This window comes from Lutra lutra, chromosome 7 (assembly GCF_902655055.1).
Source record: "Lutra lutra chromosome 7, mLutLut1.2, whole genome shotgun sequence".
Classification (NCBI taxonomy): domain Eukaryota; kingdom Metazoa; phylum Chordata; class Mammalia; order Carnivora; family Mustelidae; genus Lutra; species Lutra lutra.
This window is the reverse complement of record NC_062284.1, coordinates 54,534,401-54,552,578: the sequence shown is the minus strand read 5'-3', so window position 1 is coordinate 54,552,578 and position 18,178 is coordinate 54,534,401. Positions and strand designations below refer to the sequence as shown.

The 18,178-nt window shown below is 41.5% G+C and overlaps 1 protein-coding gene across 4 annotated transcripts in view; it reads right to left on the bottom strand.

Moving 5' to 3' along the window:
• Nucleotides 1–895: 895 nt before the first annotated feature.
• LOC125104767 (formin-1-like) overlaps nucleotides 896–18,178 on the bottom strand; it is a 426,092-nt gene continuing 408,809 nt past the window's right edge. For all 4 annotated transcript variants that reach the window (XM_047737598.1, XM_047737599.1, XM_047737600.1 and 1 more), the window contains 2 exons: nucleotides 8,738–8,822; nucleotides 896–6,312 (listed from right to left, as the gene is read on the bottom strand). In XM_047737598.1, coding sequence (XP_047593554.1) covers nucleotides 6,268–6,312; nucleotides 8,738–8,822 — 130 coding nt within the window. In that variant the 3' untranslated portion in view covers nucleotides 896–6,267. The remainder of the gene's footprint in view (nucleotides 6,313–8,737; nucleotides 8,823–18,178) is intronic.

Below are 18,178 nucleotides of genomic sequence, written 5' to 3'. Positions count from 1 at the left end.
TCTCACAGAATCCTGGAATTCAAAATCCATCCCAAGAGTTCCCAGAGAGTTGTTCATTCCTGAACACATGTATTGTCCATGCCATGGGGAGGTAGAGAGTTAAGTTCCCTGTATACTCAGATGTCCACAGGACCAGCTTTTCATTTTGGAAAGCTGGCCCAGATGAATAAATGAAAATATGTTTATTTCATGAGACAAGAATAGAAGCAGGCTCTGGAAGAGAACGATGAAGGAAAGGAAGCACCATCTTGCCAAAGATGTTGACAAACCAGAGTGAATGCATGCCTAAGAATGAATGCAGGTTAAGTGTAAGATAGCATTTTGGGGAAAAATATTCATTCTCTTGTAAGACCTCCTTACAGTTTCAAAGACAGAGAGAGCCCCTTGAGGTCTGCACAGGTAGAATTTAGAAAAATGCTCAGCCTACAAAAGAGCCTAAATATAGTAGAAGTTGTTTACTCCATGGAGAAGAATGACAAATTCTTGGGAGGTGAATTTCTGCTGCAAACTATGTGCTCATTTGCATTTTGCTAGCCCAAGGCTATCAAATTTCACACAAAGCGTAAAAAAAATAGCTCCCGGAAGTATTTGCATTAGCTTTCAGAAAAGGAGGCAGACTGGTGTTTCTTAGTACATTTAAGAGAAGATTAAAAAACAGAAAATTATATGAGCATAGGTGGAATGCAGAAGGATAAATTAATGGCATTAGCTACAACTTTCCTATACAAAAATGAGATTAAGTTGGTCTTCCCCAGATCACAGAATGCAGAAGAAATTCACAAACAAGTACTTCATAGATGTAATATGCAATGAAGTCCAGAGTTCATTTGAGCTCCTGACTGAAGCAAACCATCATACCAGAGAAGAGAAGGATGAAAAGGAAGAGGTTTTTGGGGTGTTACCAGTTGTCACCAGGCTGCTTGAGACAGCGGCTGGAGTAGAGGGGAAGCAAACCTAGTAAGCTCTCCTTGAGAACAGCTGGCCTCCTGAATGAGGCTTGATTTGCTTCCATAACATCCTTGTTGATAGAAGCTGCACCACAGCTTGAAGAGACAGAGTTAGATAATTGCCATTTTAATATGTTCACGTTTCCAATTAAGTTGTCAACTACACAAATTTCCCGAATGCTAGGTTTATATCACAGCGTTGATTAAGAGCCTCGGCACAGCTAGGGCTACTGAATTGGCTTCAACCCTGCATGTTAAAATGCTCTTGAACTCACTCCTTCCCAGCAAAGAGTTGATTTGGGAGGGTTTGGTAGATTGCCTACTCCTTGGAAGGGGAAAGAGAGAATTGTGAAACTAGCATTCAGTGCTCTAACAAGGTGACAACAACTAACGGTTGTGTAGAAATGACACAAAATGGGCCTCTCGGTCACATACAGCTGTGAGTAAGAGCTTAGCGATGCCTGGATTCAATTGCTAATGGGGTTATAAATACTGTGATGTGTGTCTGCAAGCAGTCAGCCATGCTGAGGCCAGTTTCAGAAGGTGCTTTTCTTTAAGTGACTTTTGCACCAATAATAGCGAAGGTTCCAAGCAGCTGGATTTTTCTCTATAGCTAGAAGATGGAAACCTATCCAACAAGTTACTTGCATTTTGGCAAGGCTAAAAACGATTCATACTTTTCAAATATTAAATACTATTAGTTTGGCCGGATAGCCTTGTTTCTCTTGTGTTGCCAATTTCTTCATGATGACAAGCTAGCTGACATGAATGAAAGTTCATTTCTTCATTCAGTCCACTTTCTTCATCTGAATTGATCCTAAAGGTACAATAGCTGATATATGAAATGTGGTTTTGATGGCCTTCCAGATGTTCCACACATTTATCAACTGCTCTTAAGAGAACGCAGAGTAAGCATGGTGTAATGGTCTGGCCCCTTCTTCCACTCTATCCTACCACTTTTCCTTGTATGTGGCTTTTAAAAAAGTGCACTCTTCAGGGCAATCCTGGGCTCTTTTGAATCCACACTCTCAAAATTGCCTGGTTGAGGATAAAGTCTCAAGGAGGCCACAGACACCTCTTACTTTGTCCATGCTCATCAGCTTGCACAGATGCTCTAATTTTTCTGTGCTCAGGATTTCCACAGTGTTGGATTTCACAGTATGTCCATGTTTTGTGTGGTTTAGAAACTTAAAAACTAACGTGTGAATTACCAAATTTGATGCTTTTTCTTTCCTTTCAGCTTTTCATCCTTTTTTTTTTTTTTCCTGACTAGGACAGGCAGAATCAAAGAAAATTATGCACAAATCTAAACTACTTCATAAAATGATATAGTTGACTTTTAGACCAGATATTTTTTGGAAAAAAAGCTGTATATTTTGGACTTCATCCTCCTCCCTGACACAGAAAGCCCCAAGTTGGTTTAATCTGTATTTGGGGAAGGGAGAGTACTATAAAATAAGCTGATTTCAGATGTCAGGGAATCAAAAGATTTCCCTGTTTAAGGTTATAGTCTGGTTACTGGGAAGGAGCCTGCAGGTCTGCATTTCTAAGACCCTTGATAGTTGGACTAGGCACTGTCTTAGGCTATACTGCTCATGCAATGTTGTGTGCAATGATCTGTGTCCATGACATCAGGTAGAAGAAGAAAGAGAAATGAGAAAATGTAGCATTCAAGAAAGCAAGAATATAATTAAAATGAAAATGCTCCCATTGATCGCAGTATAAACTATAGAGAGATGTAAAATCCCAGGCCAACAGGCAAATCTTTACCAAAAATAACACGACTCTTCTGCTACATCTAATCCCGGTCCTTGGAAGAACCGTAGCAAGGTGGTTTCCAGTACCACCCCCAGAGTTTCATTCCTTCCTTCAGTTTTTCCAATTTCTCCACCAGCAGCATATAAGCTGTTCATTTAGGAAATGCCTTTCCTTGTGGTTCTTAGGAAAAAAAAGAGATGCCTAAGGAGGGCTCAGTAGCTTCCTGGGGAGTAAGAGGGAGTCCAAGACTAGCACCCAATCTGGCAATTAATTCCTCAACCACACCACCAATTTGTTTTGGCTAGAACATTTAAAGATGTATTCACATGGCTGGGTTTCCTTATTCTACTTCCCAGATTTCAGAAATTGTTTTTCCATTACTCCTAGGTACTTTCAGTGGACACTTGAAGAGATATGTCAACTCAAGGATTCAAAAGGCAGCAGGTCCATCCTCACCATGATCATCTCTTTCTGCTTGGCCACACTTTTCCCTTTCTGTGCCCTCTGCCCACGCCACCATTAAGCTGCCTTTTGTGTTAAAAGCCATATATCACACTTCCTTCTAACCTTATCTTTGACATCTCAGAGGGCTGATGCTTTTTACCTGACATGTTTATATCATGTTTTAGTGTAATGTATGATATACTTGTGTGCCTGTTGATGACTGCAAGTTACTCAGGCAAGAGTCCAAACTGCAGTCCAACCAACTATGTCCTCAGATGTAATGACTCTTGGCTAGGAAGAGATATGGTGCTTCTAAGTCAAGGTTTGTCAGAGTCTAACTAGTACAGTTGGGTGTGAGTGTCTGGTTAAACACAGAGGAGCCATACTGGCCGCTCTCCCTCTAGTTTGGGGAAGGCTGTTCTTAGAAAAGCCACTCATATCCTGCTTGCCCAAAATGCTCAATCTGATAAAGTGGTACACTAACTACTTCCTCTCCATGAAAAGTTTAGAGACCTCTGTTGCATTTACCATCATCTCAACTGCATTTCAGAGGGATAATTTCAAGGGGCCCCAGGTTGTTTGAGATGGCCCACCTTGAACAAGCTCTTGTGAACTTTTACTGAGCAGCGACATATGTTAGGAACAAAGGCTGTACCAACACTGCAGTTAAATATATGAACTTGGGAGAGGGCATCTAGATACACAGTGCGGGACTCAAAAGGGGTGAGAATAATGGAGATCCTGCCCTAGTGTCTTAATACAATAACTTACTATACTTGAATAGTCTGAAAACATCATCAAGTTTCCCCAACAGAGCAGGTGAAGCATAGTCTTTAGAAATAGGCATTTTACTGCCAATTTCTAGTCTGTCCATGTGAATGGAATGCAACTTGGGCTGCATTTGTCTAACTCTCACATTAAATTTCCACTCATTCTTCTTCAGCACTGGTTCCCTGAGAGCATGTTCCTGCAGAGTTATGTGGTCATAGTGACAGGCCTGTTTACTATCACTGGTTTTCTTGTGACCATCCTCCTTAGAGATCTGAAGTGTACCAATGACTCCACTGAAAGCACATGCTGCTCTCGCCCATCAAGTCTGTGGGGACCAATGAGGATCTAGATATTCACTGACCTCACTGAACTCAAAGTGGATCCCTCAGGCATGGACAAGACACTTTTCTGCTTCACGATAATACTAGAAGGAATGTCCCAGAGCACAGGATGAGTGTAAGTGGAATTTGTTTTAAACTGATGAGTTTCTTAGGTTTTCTTCATAGTTGAGTGAAAAGGAAGAGAAACAATATAGGAAAGTGGTATGAAAAGCTTCTTGCTCACAGGCAACTTCTTTTAGTAATGTCAGCTCCTTACTAGCTTTTTGTTTTGCTTGTCTTATCTCTTAGTTTGAATTGGGGTGGAGGAAGACCCAACCATGCTACCATACTCCTTTCTTTTTAATTATTAGGGAAGGCAGTTAGCACCAGCACAAATATGGCTTCTGTGATTTGATTTCATCTTGACTACATTACAAGTACAGTGCAGCTTTAATGAGCTGACTCTGTTAGGGAGTCCCTGAGAGGGCTGATGATTAGCAGGCAGTCCTGGGGCGGGGGACACTCAGGTACCTGGCAAATTGAGAGGTTCTGGGAAGAGGCTGGGATCAGGGACAAGGCTGCACATGGCAGCCCCATCAGGAAGGGTTTTAAGGTTCTCACCCACCTCTAGACTGCTATCCACCAATGGAGAAGGCTTGGACCTCTTTCCCTTCAAGACCAAAAATGTATAGTCTTTGATCCTATTCTCAATTCACCCCCAGTCCTCTCTCTTCTCATTCTACAAGATAGATTCAAAGAGAGTTGGCTTTAGGAAAAAAATGTCAAGGGGGAAGTCCAAGGTGGTTTCCCTCGTGATTCGAGGGGTAGCAGTCATACGGGCTTCAGAGTCAGAAAAAGCTGCCTGTCTTTGATATTCCACTCAAAGCTTAATATTAATATAATCACATTTTCATTTTGATGTAAAGAACCTTTTTTATGCTCTTAATTTTTTCAACATCAAAGACTCCTGCTTCACCCTAGGTCACATCCCTGTCAGTCAAGGTCATGATGAAAAGCTGCTAGTAGCATTTGCTCTTCTGTCTGGAAACTGCCTCCTGAGGTTGGTGGGAATGGTACAGATCACACAATCCCAGAACAAGATGCAGAGCTTTGATAAAAGTCAACATAGACTTAACTATTCACAAACATCCTGAAGTGCAAAATGAGCTGTGGCTAGATCACTTGCCCAAGCAGGTACTTTGACCTCCTGGCCTGTGCTGGCTTGGGTATCACTATTTATTCCACGAATAAGGGTACAGAATTTCTGTGGCAAGGAAACCACAATAAAAACACAAAACACATAAAAACAAAAGAATGGGTCTTGCTTAATAGCTGATGTTAACTCCCTGTACAGTAATTTCTTCTCTAGGATGAAGTTTATGGCTATTTAACTCCCTTTCTACCCATGTATAATTCCATTTTCCGTCTTTTTCATTATATGAGCAACAACAATAACAACAACAACAAAATAACCATTTCTCTCATCTGGAAAATACACAGTCTTGGATGTCTTAAAAAATAGTTTTGGTAGGTTTCAACATTTTTGGTGAGAAAGAAGTTGTAGGATCTTGCCGCAACAGGATCAAAGTTAAGATCGATAGTCACACCAGCAGTGTGGAAAGATCAAGGCTTGAATCCTCTCAAGGCAATTGTCATAAAAGATCTTTCTCCTTTCACAAGTTTATATACTTGGATTAGAAAGCTTGAAATCTCCACTTTTAAAAACATTTGGAAAATATTGGTATTTTTTTCTGGTCTTGTAATGGCATCATTTTGGACCTCTACAAGAAATATTGATCAAATACACCTGTAGTGTTCCCTTAAACAGTTTTTCATTGTTCCTGTAGCTTAACAAAGGACTCCCTTAAGAAGGCACGGGGTGCTCACTGCAATGACCTCAGAAAGAGATGAGCAAAACAAACGTTTGGTGATATATCTTGCTTCAAGAACTTTCTGCCGCACTAGTGTTGCAAAGGACGACACAAGAAAATGCTTGCTTGCTGCCGTCATTCTCATGTGGCTCTGTATTAGTTAGTGGTCACACTGGCTTCCTTCTGACGCAGTCTTTCTTTCTGTTGTTTAAGGAAAAAATAGTTTATCATCATTCTGTGTTCTAAATTTTCATCTTTCTCAAACTTTGAAAAATTTCTCCAAATTTTGGTTTAGAATGATGGGTAGAGTTGGACTCAAGGCTCTAGAAATGAGAGTCATTTCAGCCTTTTTTTCTGAAATCCTGTTACCTGCTCCTCCCAATCTATTCCCCTTACTTGCTAAAAGCAAACAACAAATAACCAGCTCATCAATCAATGACACCCATCTAAAACACTGACCTTTACCATGGGCGGCTGGTCTGTTCGCTTCCTTTGTGACAAAGATCCTAACTTTGCAGCGTTACTCAAAGATTCCTTCTACCCCCATGCTCAGTCTACTAATGGAATTAGGGAATGCTTAAGAAATAGTTTCTGGGGAATCTAAATAGGAAAAAATCACTGTTTCCCCAATCGAATACATCTGCATATGGTCAAGATGGTGGGACTGAACAAAGGCGATACAAAATGGAAGAGGAGCAGACGTAATCCATGTGGGATGGAGAAAACTTCCGTTTTGCCATGGATGTTCTGCTCTGCTCTCCCTGAGCTTCCTGCTCAGTGACAACCTTCTGAAGATGAAGGTCATGAAGGTCTGCTGGCAAAATATATATACAGATAAGAATACAAAATAGAAATGAGGATCCTCACCGTTTCTAGGACTTTAGAGGAATAAAAATTTAGCATAGTAAGAATGGGTGTATCTGTTCTTTGGGAGGGCACATAAAAGGCTAAAAAAAGAAATGGAAGAGGTATATTCCTTTGCACAGAGATCTTTGTAAACAGATCCTCAGCTGCTTGTCATTTATGAGATGTGATACCCTGAGCTACTAGGGTGGCCTACATATAATCATCAAGTCGATGATTTCTAAACACCCATCCTGAGTCTGGATCCCATCTCTGACTTGTGAACTTGAATCAGGAATCAGTTTCCGAGCTCTTCCCAAATTCCCAAATAAACAACAACAAAAGAAACCACCCTAACAAGTTGAGGATTGCAACTGGGAGCTAGCTCACTGTGGAGGTCACTTATTTAAAAAAAAAAAAAAAAGTCACAGTAAACCCACTGTTTACTCTTTGTCTCCAGGGCTGAATTCATTCTGCGCCCCTGGAAATAAGATTTGGCTGCAAAAGTTAGGATAGAGGCCCAAGTAAGGGGGCTGGGGGAAAGGAGTGTAGGCTGACCAACGAGGAAGACAAAACTCAGGGTGGAAGCCATTGTCACCGAAAATCATACAAGTGAATGTACTGGACACACCACCAAAGGGGCACAGAGGATGGGTCCATTCAGGAGCTGTGCACACTAACCACAGCTTTCCCCACTCCAGCTGTAGGACACCGACTTCTCTACACTTCACTCAACATTCATTTAGCTGCTGATGGGGCTGTTCTGAGTGAGAGACACCCCAGCCAATCAACAGAAAAAAAAAAATCTCACTTCACTACTTAAACTTCATTTAGATGGTCAGAAGGTTTAAAGTAGCTGGCAAATGGTCCTTAAAACTGAAAAGGATAAGAATAAGTAGCTGTGGGACACCAGGGCACAGGGGAGGTAGGGTCTGAAAATCAGCTGAGGAGAGCGAAGGCCCCCTTATCACTCACTGCTGTTCTCCAGGGCAGGGCCAACTAATTCTGCCAAAATTTGTAATAACGAAAAACAGCCAACATTTTTAAGTTCTTATTATATGCCGCTTTCTATTTCTCTCCATTTCCTCAAAATAATCCTAAAGTAAAGGTGGTATTATTTCTCTCATTTCCCAAAAGAAGCAAAGTAATTTTACGAAGGTTTTACAACTAGTAAGTGGCTAAGCTGGGATCTGAACCCCAACATCTTGGGGTCCTAACCATTTAGCTCTACTATTGTCTCTAACGTATGAATCTTCCCAATGGGAAGGTGGAGGACAACTTCCCCTTTCAGGTGCGAAGGCCAACTAGTCTCTAAGTTTCCAGCTCCTGGAGAGACATCAGGAGACAAAGAGCGGGGGCGTGGTTTCTGTTACTCATTTTTGAAGTGATCCTAGGTAGGCTGTATCTTTCTGCATCTGGGTTTTCCCAGTTATCTAAAGAGTATAATCTCTACCCCTTTCTTAAATGCTCAACCAGTTAGGGAGAAAGGTGCTCTGAGATAAGCAGATGCCGGTCTGGGGTGTGGAAGGGTGTGACATGGCAAGTGACTAAATTTGCCTGATCAGGAAACGATCTGTGTTGGATTTGCTGGGAGAACGCAGGAAGTCCAGGAAGTTGGGTTTTGTTCCTCACTCCCTTCTTACCTAGGCTACTCTGGGATGGGAACTGAGAATCTGGATACTACTCATTCCTCAGAGTTTTATCCTTTAAATTCAGACACACTCCCAGATGCACCTCAGTTATAATGAAAAATCTTGAGGTTATGTTGAAACATGCGTCTCACCAGACTAGCCGTGGGATTGATTTTCTTTGTCTCCACTTTCTTCTCTGATGTCAGCTTGCTGACTGATTCCTGAGCCATTTTCAATCTGAAATTGAAACGGAGTAGGGAGGGGAGAGGAGCAGCAGAGAAAGAGAGAGAGAGAGAGGAAGAGGCCAGGTTAAACAGTATCCAAATGCTTTTGAATTAACCAACTGGCAGTGCGGAAATACAATGTATGGGTTCTTAGTGCCTTTAAGTGATCAAATTTGAACTCTAATCAGGTGTGAAGGCATAATTTCTAGGTTATCAAAACTGAATTTCCTTTGCTGACTGAGGGATTCCCCTAGATGACCTCAGGTGACCAACGCAGGAGCTTCTTCCGATCTATGGAATGCTATGTGCCCTTGCTTTAGTCTCAGTGAACACTTAAGGCTCTCTGGCTTGTGATCCACTCAGCAGATAATAGAGAGACAATTTTGAAAATGGAGCTTTGAGGAAGCATATGAAAACTACAAATATTAAAATACGCTGATTCATATCAATAGAGCGAAAAGACATCCCACAAGAGACAATCTTTGTAAATCATATGTTCGATATGGGACGTGTATTCAGAACATGGGAAGAACGCTCATAACTCAAATCAAAAGACAAACTGCCCAATGAAAAAATGGGCCAAAGATGACATACAGAAGGCTAATAAGCCTATTAAAGATGCCCAACCTCGGGGCACCTGGGTGGCTAAGTAGGTTAAGCCTCTGCCTTCGGCTCAGGTCACGATCTTAGGGTCCTGGGATCGAGTCCCACATCGGGCTCTCCGCTTGACGGGGAGCTTGCTTCCCCCTCCTCCTCTGCCTGCCTCTCTGACTACTTGTGATCTCTCGGTCAAATAAATAAATAAATAATATTTTTTAAAAAATGCCCAACCTCATCAGTCATGAAGTCAATACTCATTTAAGCTGCAAGATGACACTACGTAGCATGGCTGAAACTAAAAAGAAAGATGGTAACAAGTGTTGTAGGTACAGATGAGGGTGAAATTGGAACCCTCATACCTTGCTGAGGGGGATTATATAAAATGGTATAGTCACTTTAGCAGTGTCTCAAAACATTAAGCACAGCTATCATATGACCCAGCAATTCCATGGCTAGTTCTATAAATATATAGGCATATCCTAGAAAATGAAAATATACAGTCATACCAAAGTTTTCATAGAGGTTTATAGCAACATTATTCATAACTGCCAAGAGAAGGAACAATGGCAATGGATAAACTAAATGTGGTCTATCCGCACAGTAGAATATTACTGGGCCATGAAAAAGAACAAAGAGCTGATACACACTACAACATGGAAGAAAATTTACATAAGATTTTCATGAAAATACATGAAAATCTACACAAGATTGCGTTGCTAAGAACTGTCCAGAATAGGCAAATCTACAGAGATTGAATAGGGGCTGGGGTGAGGGGGGAATGACTGCTAATGGGTAGAGGGGTTTCTTCTAGAATTGGGTAGCGATGATGGTGGCACATCCTGGTGAGACCATTGAGTTGCACACTTTAAAAGGGCACACTTCATAGTATATGAATTATAGTATCAGATTTGCACATCCAATAGTTAGACAATATCAACTCATCTTGAGGTTATGGGGAAATGGAACGGAACAGTTCATTATGGAGGAGTGTAGATTGGCAGAGCTGGCTTTGGCAATATCAGGTGCCACCGAGAAAATGCACACTTTATGGGCCATCAGTTCCTCTTCTAGGGAGAAAACCAAAAGAAACCTACATATGCAGACACAGGGCGTTCTCTGGGGCAATATATGCAATAACAGAAAATTGGAAGCAACCTAATGATTACGATCCTTAGAATAATGCATAGATGACAATAGCAAATAATACCAGACAACATTTATTGGACGCTTACTCAGTGCCAGGCACGGTTTCATCTGCTTTATTTGAGTTCAACCATTTAATTCTCACCCAGCCTGGTGAGATGGAAAGTTTCGATATTGGTATTTTCCGGGTCCTAACCCCCTTACAGTGCTGCTTATATACTATACTCATTTAATGGAATATGGTATAACTGTGAAAAGGAATGAACTAGATTTATAAACCCAACAATTACAAATACCAGAAACCTGGTATTGAGAGACGGAGAATTCTATAGAATGATACACTGAAGAGGCCATCTAGTATGGTGGTCGCGAGTTCGGGCTCCAGAGCCTGATGGTGGGATTAATTCTTAGCCCCACCACTTACAGGCTGTGGGACCCTTGGCAAGTAACCTTTAATAATAATCATGCTACTCCCTGGAGACATTGAAAGGACAGAGACTATCTCTACCTCAGCTCCAGGCACAGTTTAATCACCTACTGTAGGTTTCCTACTGTTGTTACTGGGCATGTGGAACATATATAAACAGTATTCACAAAACAATATTGTTCATGGACGAGTGCAAGTGTGTATAAACACACATAAAAACACCTACCTATATTTATGTAGAGACTGGAAAGATACTCACTAGTTTCATGATAGAGCTTATCATTAGAAAAATGGAAGAAGAGAATGAATGGGGTCAAACAGAATTTCATTTTTACCTATAATACTTATTTTTTTATTATAAAATATTGAATATGTAGCAAAATGTTAACGGTTAATTCTAAGTGGTGGCACTATGTATGTGTTACATTACCCTCTGTACATTTCTTTATTTTCAAATTTTTTTTCAAAAATACTTTCGAAATATTAAAGATCCAGCAACCCAGACCTTAAACAACAACAACAACAGCAACAACACACTTTTGCTTTAGGGTCTCAAATGAAAATCTTTTGCTCAATATCAATCATATACTTGCTTAATATCGAAGAAGTAGTTGAGTGCCTTACTTCTTCACTTAGCTAATTTTACCCAATTTACTTAAAACACATTTAGTAATCCAATCTCCCTGCCCACGTGCACAAGTTACAATGAATTCAACATGCTGACTTGCATATCAGAAACAAAATAAAAATGAGACAAAGATGAGTAATGATTTATATAACCTAAGAAATACATCTTCAGAGCTGCCTGGAGAATGGGCGCTTCTCAACACTGACACAGGTCTGAGTGTATACACCGCTCAATGTTTCTAGACATTTCCATTTGCAGCAATCACCATGACTATACTCGCACAAGAAGAGAATGCACCCAAGGGATCCAATCCAGGTCAGACCACACTGGACCCTCTGACTATTGAGGGATTTGCAAACCAAGATGATGGTGCAGTAGATGAGACTACAATTTGCAGAATCACTTCTTCTTGGCTTCTCTCCAGCAAGATGTGTTTTCAAAGAACATACCTGTCAGTGACTGTTCAATCCCAATTCCAATGAAATGGTCTGGAGTTACTATTTCCCTCCAGACCTCCTTATTTTTAGGGATTTTTTGGTCGGGGGTCATCTTTAGCTTCAGTAGTTCCTTTTCCCCTAAGAATTCTGGTCTCTTGTTTCGAAGTTGGTCTTAGACCGTGCTCCTGCTCAGCACTGCCTTTCTTGGATTCTCACATCCCTTGGCAGCCCTGGTGCCACTCTCCTTGTTCTCTGCATGTCAGAGTGAGGCCAGTGGTTGGGATGTGGAGGGGGAGGGGAGGGGAGCCAACCTAAGGTCCTGTTTCCACAGCAAACCTTTTGCTACTGGTCAGTGATGGCTTTGCAGACTACAGACAGTCACAGACACCCCAGAGTTGCCAGGACAGCTCTGATCCCAGGGACTCCACCCTGCTCTTCTTCAAACTTTCTCCTTCCATTTTTTTTTTTTTAAAGATTTTATTTATTTATTTGACAGAGAGAGATCACAAGTAGACAGAGAGGCAGGCAGAGAGAGAGAGGGAAGCAGGCTTCTTGCTGAGCAGAGAGCCCGATGCGGGACTCCATCCCAGGACCCTGAGATCATGACCTGAGCCGAAGGCAGCAGCTTAACCCACTGAGCCACCCAGGTGCCCCTCTCCTTCCATTTTATCATCTCCCTTTCACAGGGTGCTCTTAGAAGGCACAGCGGGTGGGGAGAAGGCACAGCTTGGTGGGACCAAGTTTCAGCATCAGTTAAGACTTGATTCTAACTCTTGCCAGTTATTAGAAGACTTGGAGCAACTTGGTCAACTTTTCTAAATTTCAGTTTTCCTATCTATAAAATGGAGGTTAATGTCAACCACAAGGTATTACGGGGAAGATTAAATGAATTAATATATACAAAATGGTTAGTATACCAGGTGTGTAGCAAGTGGTCAATAAGGAGTAACCATTATGGAATCTTCCATCGCAGAGGTAAAGGAACTCCTTAAGAATGCATGACAAGAGTTTCTGACAACAGAGTAAGTGGGGCTATTAGCAAAGTACTATCTTGTGGGAATATCATTAAGATGTGTCCTGAAAGCAAACCAGAGAATTCACTTTAATTTTTCAATTCTGAACACAGATTCTAAAAGTCCCATCAAGGGACGCCTGGGTGGTGGCTCAGTCAGTTGAGAGTCTGCCTTCGGTTCAGATCATGATTCCAAAGTCCTGGGATCAATCTCACATTGGGCTCCCTGCTCAATGGGAAACCTGCTTCTCCCTCTGCCTGCCGTTCCCCCTTCTTATGTTCTCTCTCTGAGACAAAAAAATAAATAAAATCTTAAAAAAAAAATAGAAGCTATATCTAGAAGATGAACTTTGGTATAGGTATGGCAAAATATCTCAACCAAGTAAAATAAGAGAAGCTTCAGGCATACATTGGAGACATTGTGGGTTTAGTTCCAGGCCACTGTAATAAAACCAATATTGCAATAAAGAGAGTCAAATGGGTTTTTTGGTTTCACAGTGCATATAAAAGTTATATTTGTACTATATTGTAGTCTACTGAGTGATAATGTTATGTCTAAAAAATATACATACCTTATTTAAAAAATACCTTACTGCTAAAACATGCTAATCATCATCTGAGCTTTTGGAGAGTTGTAATCTTTGTGTTGGTAGAGGGTCTTGCCTAGATGTTCATGGCTACTGACTGACCAGGGTTAAGGTCGCTATGGCAATTTCTTACAATAAGACAGCCGTAAAGTTGGGCTCATCAGTTGACTCTTCCTTTCGTGAATGGTTTCTCTGCAGTACGAGATGCTGTTTGGTAGCATTTTATCCACAGTAGAATTTCTTCCAAAATTAAGAGTCAATCCTCCCAGGGCACCGGGGTAGCTCAGTGGGTTAGAGCCTCTGCTTAGGTCATGATCCCAGGGTCCTGGAATCGAGTCCCACATCGGGCTCTCTGCTCAGTGGGGAGTCTGCTTCCCTTCCTCTCTCTCTGCCTGCCTCTCTGCCTACTTGTGATCCCTCTCTCTCTGTCAAATAAGTAAATAAAATCTTTAATTTAAAAAAAAAAAAGAGTCAATCCTCCCAAATCCTGCTGCTGTTTTACCAACTAAGGTTATGTAATTTTCTAAATCCTTAGTTGTCATTTCATCAGTCTTCACATAATTTTCCTCAAAAGTTGTTTCCATCTCAGAAAATACTTTCTTTGTTCATTGATAAGAATCAACTCCTTATCCATTAAAACTTTATCATAAGATTGCAGCAATTCGGTCATATTGGTCATATCTCCAGGCTCCACTTCTAATTCTTAATCTCTTGCTCTTTCTAACACATCTGCACTTACTCCCTCCACTGAAGTCTTGGACCCTCAAAGTTATTCATGAGGATTGGAATCCACTTCCTCCAAACTCCTGTTAATGTTGGTATTCTGCCCTGTTCTCATGAGTCCGTAATGTTCTTCATGGCATTTAGAATGGTGAATCCTTCTCAGAAGGTTTTCAACTCACTTTGCCCAGATCCACAGAGGAATCACTAACTGTGGCACCTATAGTCTCACGGAATGTATTTCTTAAATGACAAGACTTGAAAATCAAAATTGCTCCTTGATCCATGGGCTCCAGAACGGATACTGTGTTCGCAGGCATGAAAACAACATTCTTCTTGTTGTACCTCTCCAACAGAGTTCTTGGGTGACCAGCTGCATTGTCAATGAGCAGTCATATTTTGAAAGGAATCTTCTTTCTGAACAGTAGGTCTCAACAGCAGGCATAAAATCTTCAGTAAACCATGCTATAAACAGATGTGCCACCATCCAAGCTTTGTTGTTCCATTTATGGACTACAGGTAGAGTAGATACAGTATAATTCTTAAAGGTCCTAGGGTTTTCAGAATGTTAGGTGAACACTGGCTTTAACTTAAGGTCACCAGCGGCATTGGCCCCCAATAAGAGAGTCCATTTCTCTTTAGAAAAAGCTTTGAAGCAAGACATTGACTTCCCCTCTTAAGCTATGAGAGTCCTAGATGGCATGTTTTTCCAACAGAAGACTGCTTTCTCTACACTGAAAATTTCTTGTTTTATGTAGCCATCTGTAGTGATGCTCTTAGCCGGCTCTCCTAGGTAATTTGCTCTACCTTCCACATCAGCACTTACTGTTTCGCCCTGTACTTTCATGTTAGGGAGATGGTCTCTTACCTGCAACCTCATGAACAAAATCTTTCAGCCCTCATAGAATTGAAGAGATTTAGGGTCTTGCCCTGGATTAGGCTTTGATGTAGGGAATGTTGTGACTGGTTTGATCTTCTGTCCACACCGCTCAGACTTTCTCCGTATCAGCAATAAGGCTATTTCCCTTTCTTAATAATCACATGTTCACTGGGGGAGTACTTTTAATTTCCTTCAAGAACTTTTCCTTTGCATTCACAGCTTAGCTGTTTGGTGTAAGAGGCCTAGCTTTTGGCCTGCCTTGGCTTTTGACATGCCTTCTTCAGCTAAGCTTAATCATTTCAAGCTTTTGATTTAAAGTGAGAGATGCATATGTGACTCTTCCTTTCACTTGAACACTTAGATGCCATTGTGGGGTTATTAATTAGCCTAATTTCAATGTTGTTGTGTCTTAGGGAGTAGGGAGGCCTGAGGTGAGAGAGGGAGATGGGGGAATAGCTGTTTGATGGAGTAGTCAGAGCACACACAACATTTATTAAGTTCACCATCTAATATGGGCGTGGCCTATGGCATCCACAACAGTTACAATAGTAACACCAAAGAGCGCTGATTACAGACCACCATAACAAATAGAATAAAAATTTAAAAGTTTGAAACGTGAGAATTACCAAAATGTGACACCAGAGACGTGAAGTGAGCAAATGTTGTTGGGAAAATGGCGCCCACAGACTTGCTATCATGGTGCGGGTTGTCATGAACCCTTGCTTTGTGAAAACACAGTGTGTGTGAGGGACAGTGAAGTACAGCACAATAAAACAAAGTGTGCTTGTGTTAAAACTTCAAGATAAAGGCTGCATGTGTTCCCCTACATTTCTCTTTTTTAAGCTTCCTAAGGTAACACAATAAATAAAAATTAAATTTCAAATATTATACAACTTCTGAGTAAGCATATTTTTTCATATTTACTTTCTTTTTCTGATCACCAAAATATTTGTTTCTTATAGAAAAATACATTCAAAATTGTATTTTCAGAGTCCAGAGTACAAGAAATTATATTTTCAATCTACTATATATTTAAAAAATAAAGTTAGGCTCACTGGAAGGTTTAATATTTTTCTGAGATTACTTAATATGCCAAGACATAATTGGACCAGATCATGAAAATCATCACAGGCGAAGTTCTCAGCAAGGCTGGAGGTACCCGAGGGTAGGGAGGGTAGCTATATTTTACTGCAGTGACCCTAACCCTTGCTATGGTACCTGGTATGCATATAAGTGTCATAAATGAATGGAAGCCTATAGAACAAAACTAGAAAAAAAAATCCTTTACTTTTCCCAAACTCCACTCCCTTGGTTTTCTTGAAAACGCTGAGCCCGTGAGACTAGGCAGGCGTTGTATCCCGTTCAGTGACATGGGGCCACCTGATTTGATGCTCTGCTGGCACTGGTTTGAAATTCTGAGTTTTTCAACAAGGAGCTCCACAAATTATGCAGTTGGTCCTGCCTAAGACTTTCTAGGACACTTAAAGTCATTTCCTTAACAAAGTAGAATATTTTTCAACCTTTTTTCCCCAGGGCACATTTTTACATAAAGAAAGTAATATTTGGAAAAAGGAAAAAGTAATATTTAGTTGGAGAGGGTTGATACCTCCCCTCAAGGGATCCCTCATCTCACTGAGTTGTGAACGTTTTCATGCACCCACTCCCCCCTTTTACACTGAATTGGAGCTTCTCTAAAGTTCCAGTTGGACGTCACTGCCTGTCTTTCCTCAGCATTTGGCACGGTGCCTGGTATATAGTAAATGATGAATAAATACAGAGTAAGAGCATGACTGAGTGAGTAATCTCTGAACTGTAAATGCTCCGGCCCAAGCAGGTCGGGGGGAAAATACTGAAGTCCGTTAAGGCCCACTGAAACAGAAAGTCCCTTCATCGCACCTGAAAAGCACATGGTCGCTGCTTCAGGCTGATCCTACCAGCAGCTTCTCACTAGGTTTGCTCTAGGTCCTGGGCTTTACAGCCCACATCACTTTCAGAGGGCAAGGGGTTTGCCAGCTGCTTTTGTATCATACTCTGATAGGGAATAAGCACTTCAGTGTCCGGACAGTGTGGCCATGTTACGCACTATGGGACGACAGCGTGTAGAGGTCGGACTTCAAAACTGCTCTGACCGGGTGAGTCAGTCCGTCCGTCTGTCAGACAGTCTCCAAAGCCTGTGGGCACAGTGTGCTATTCCTATGGAAGAAGCCACAGGAGCTGCTGCTGGGGAGCCCATGAAAGGGACTCTGGGTCAGTGTCTTGGAAGTTATGTGCGCAGAGATTGCAAAATGGGGGTCTGCCCTGTGATCGACTTCGGAGGACTTTAATAGACTTAGATGCCGGAGGCTGACACTGGAATTCTGCCGCTGACATTTGCACACATAGTGGCTTCACATAAAAAGTTAGCGTTCTGACCTCTCACACGATTGCAAGGGGACGGCATCATCGAGTGACATTTCTGCATGGCAGCCTCTGTTTCTGGACTTCCCATCACCCCTTGGCGTCCGGTGGTCCTGGGGGTCAGGTGGGGCCATTGATCAGCTTGTCCGCACACGTCTTTCTCACATGCAGGGCAAGTCTCTCATTGTTGTTGCCTGCCTGAACTCTCCAAGCGTTCACATTTTGGCTGAGAGGCTTGCTGGAAGGCTAGTGGGACAATCTGGGAGTGAACGGATGAGAGCGCAGACCACCAAAATAGTCTTCTAATGGATCTATTTCCTTCCCTCCATCCCGCTGATAAGCATGGTCTCAATCAGTAATGTGTGACCCTGAGAATGCCACTTCCCTTCTAGAAAACTTTCAGTGATTCTCAATCAACTAGAGCTGGGGTTAGCAAAGGTTTTCTGCAATGGGCCAGAGTAAATATTTTAAGTGTTTTTTTGTTTTTGTTTTATTTTTTTGGTAGGACAAGTTATTTTATTTTTCTTTACTATCTGAA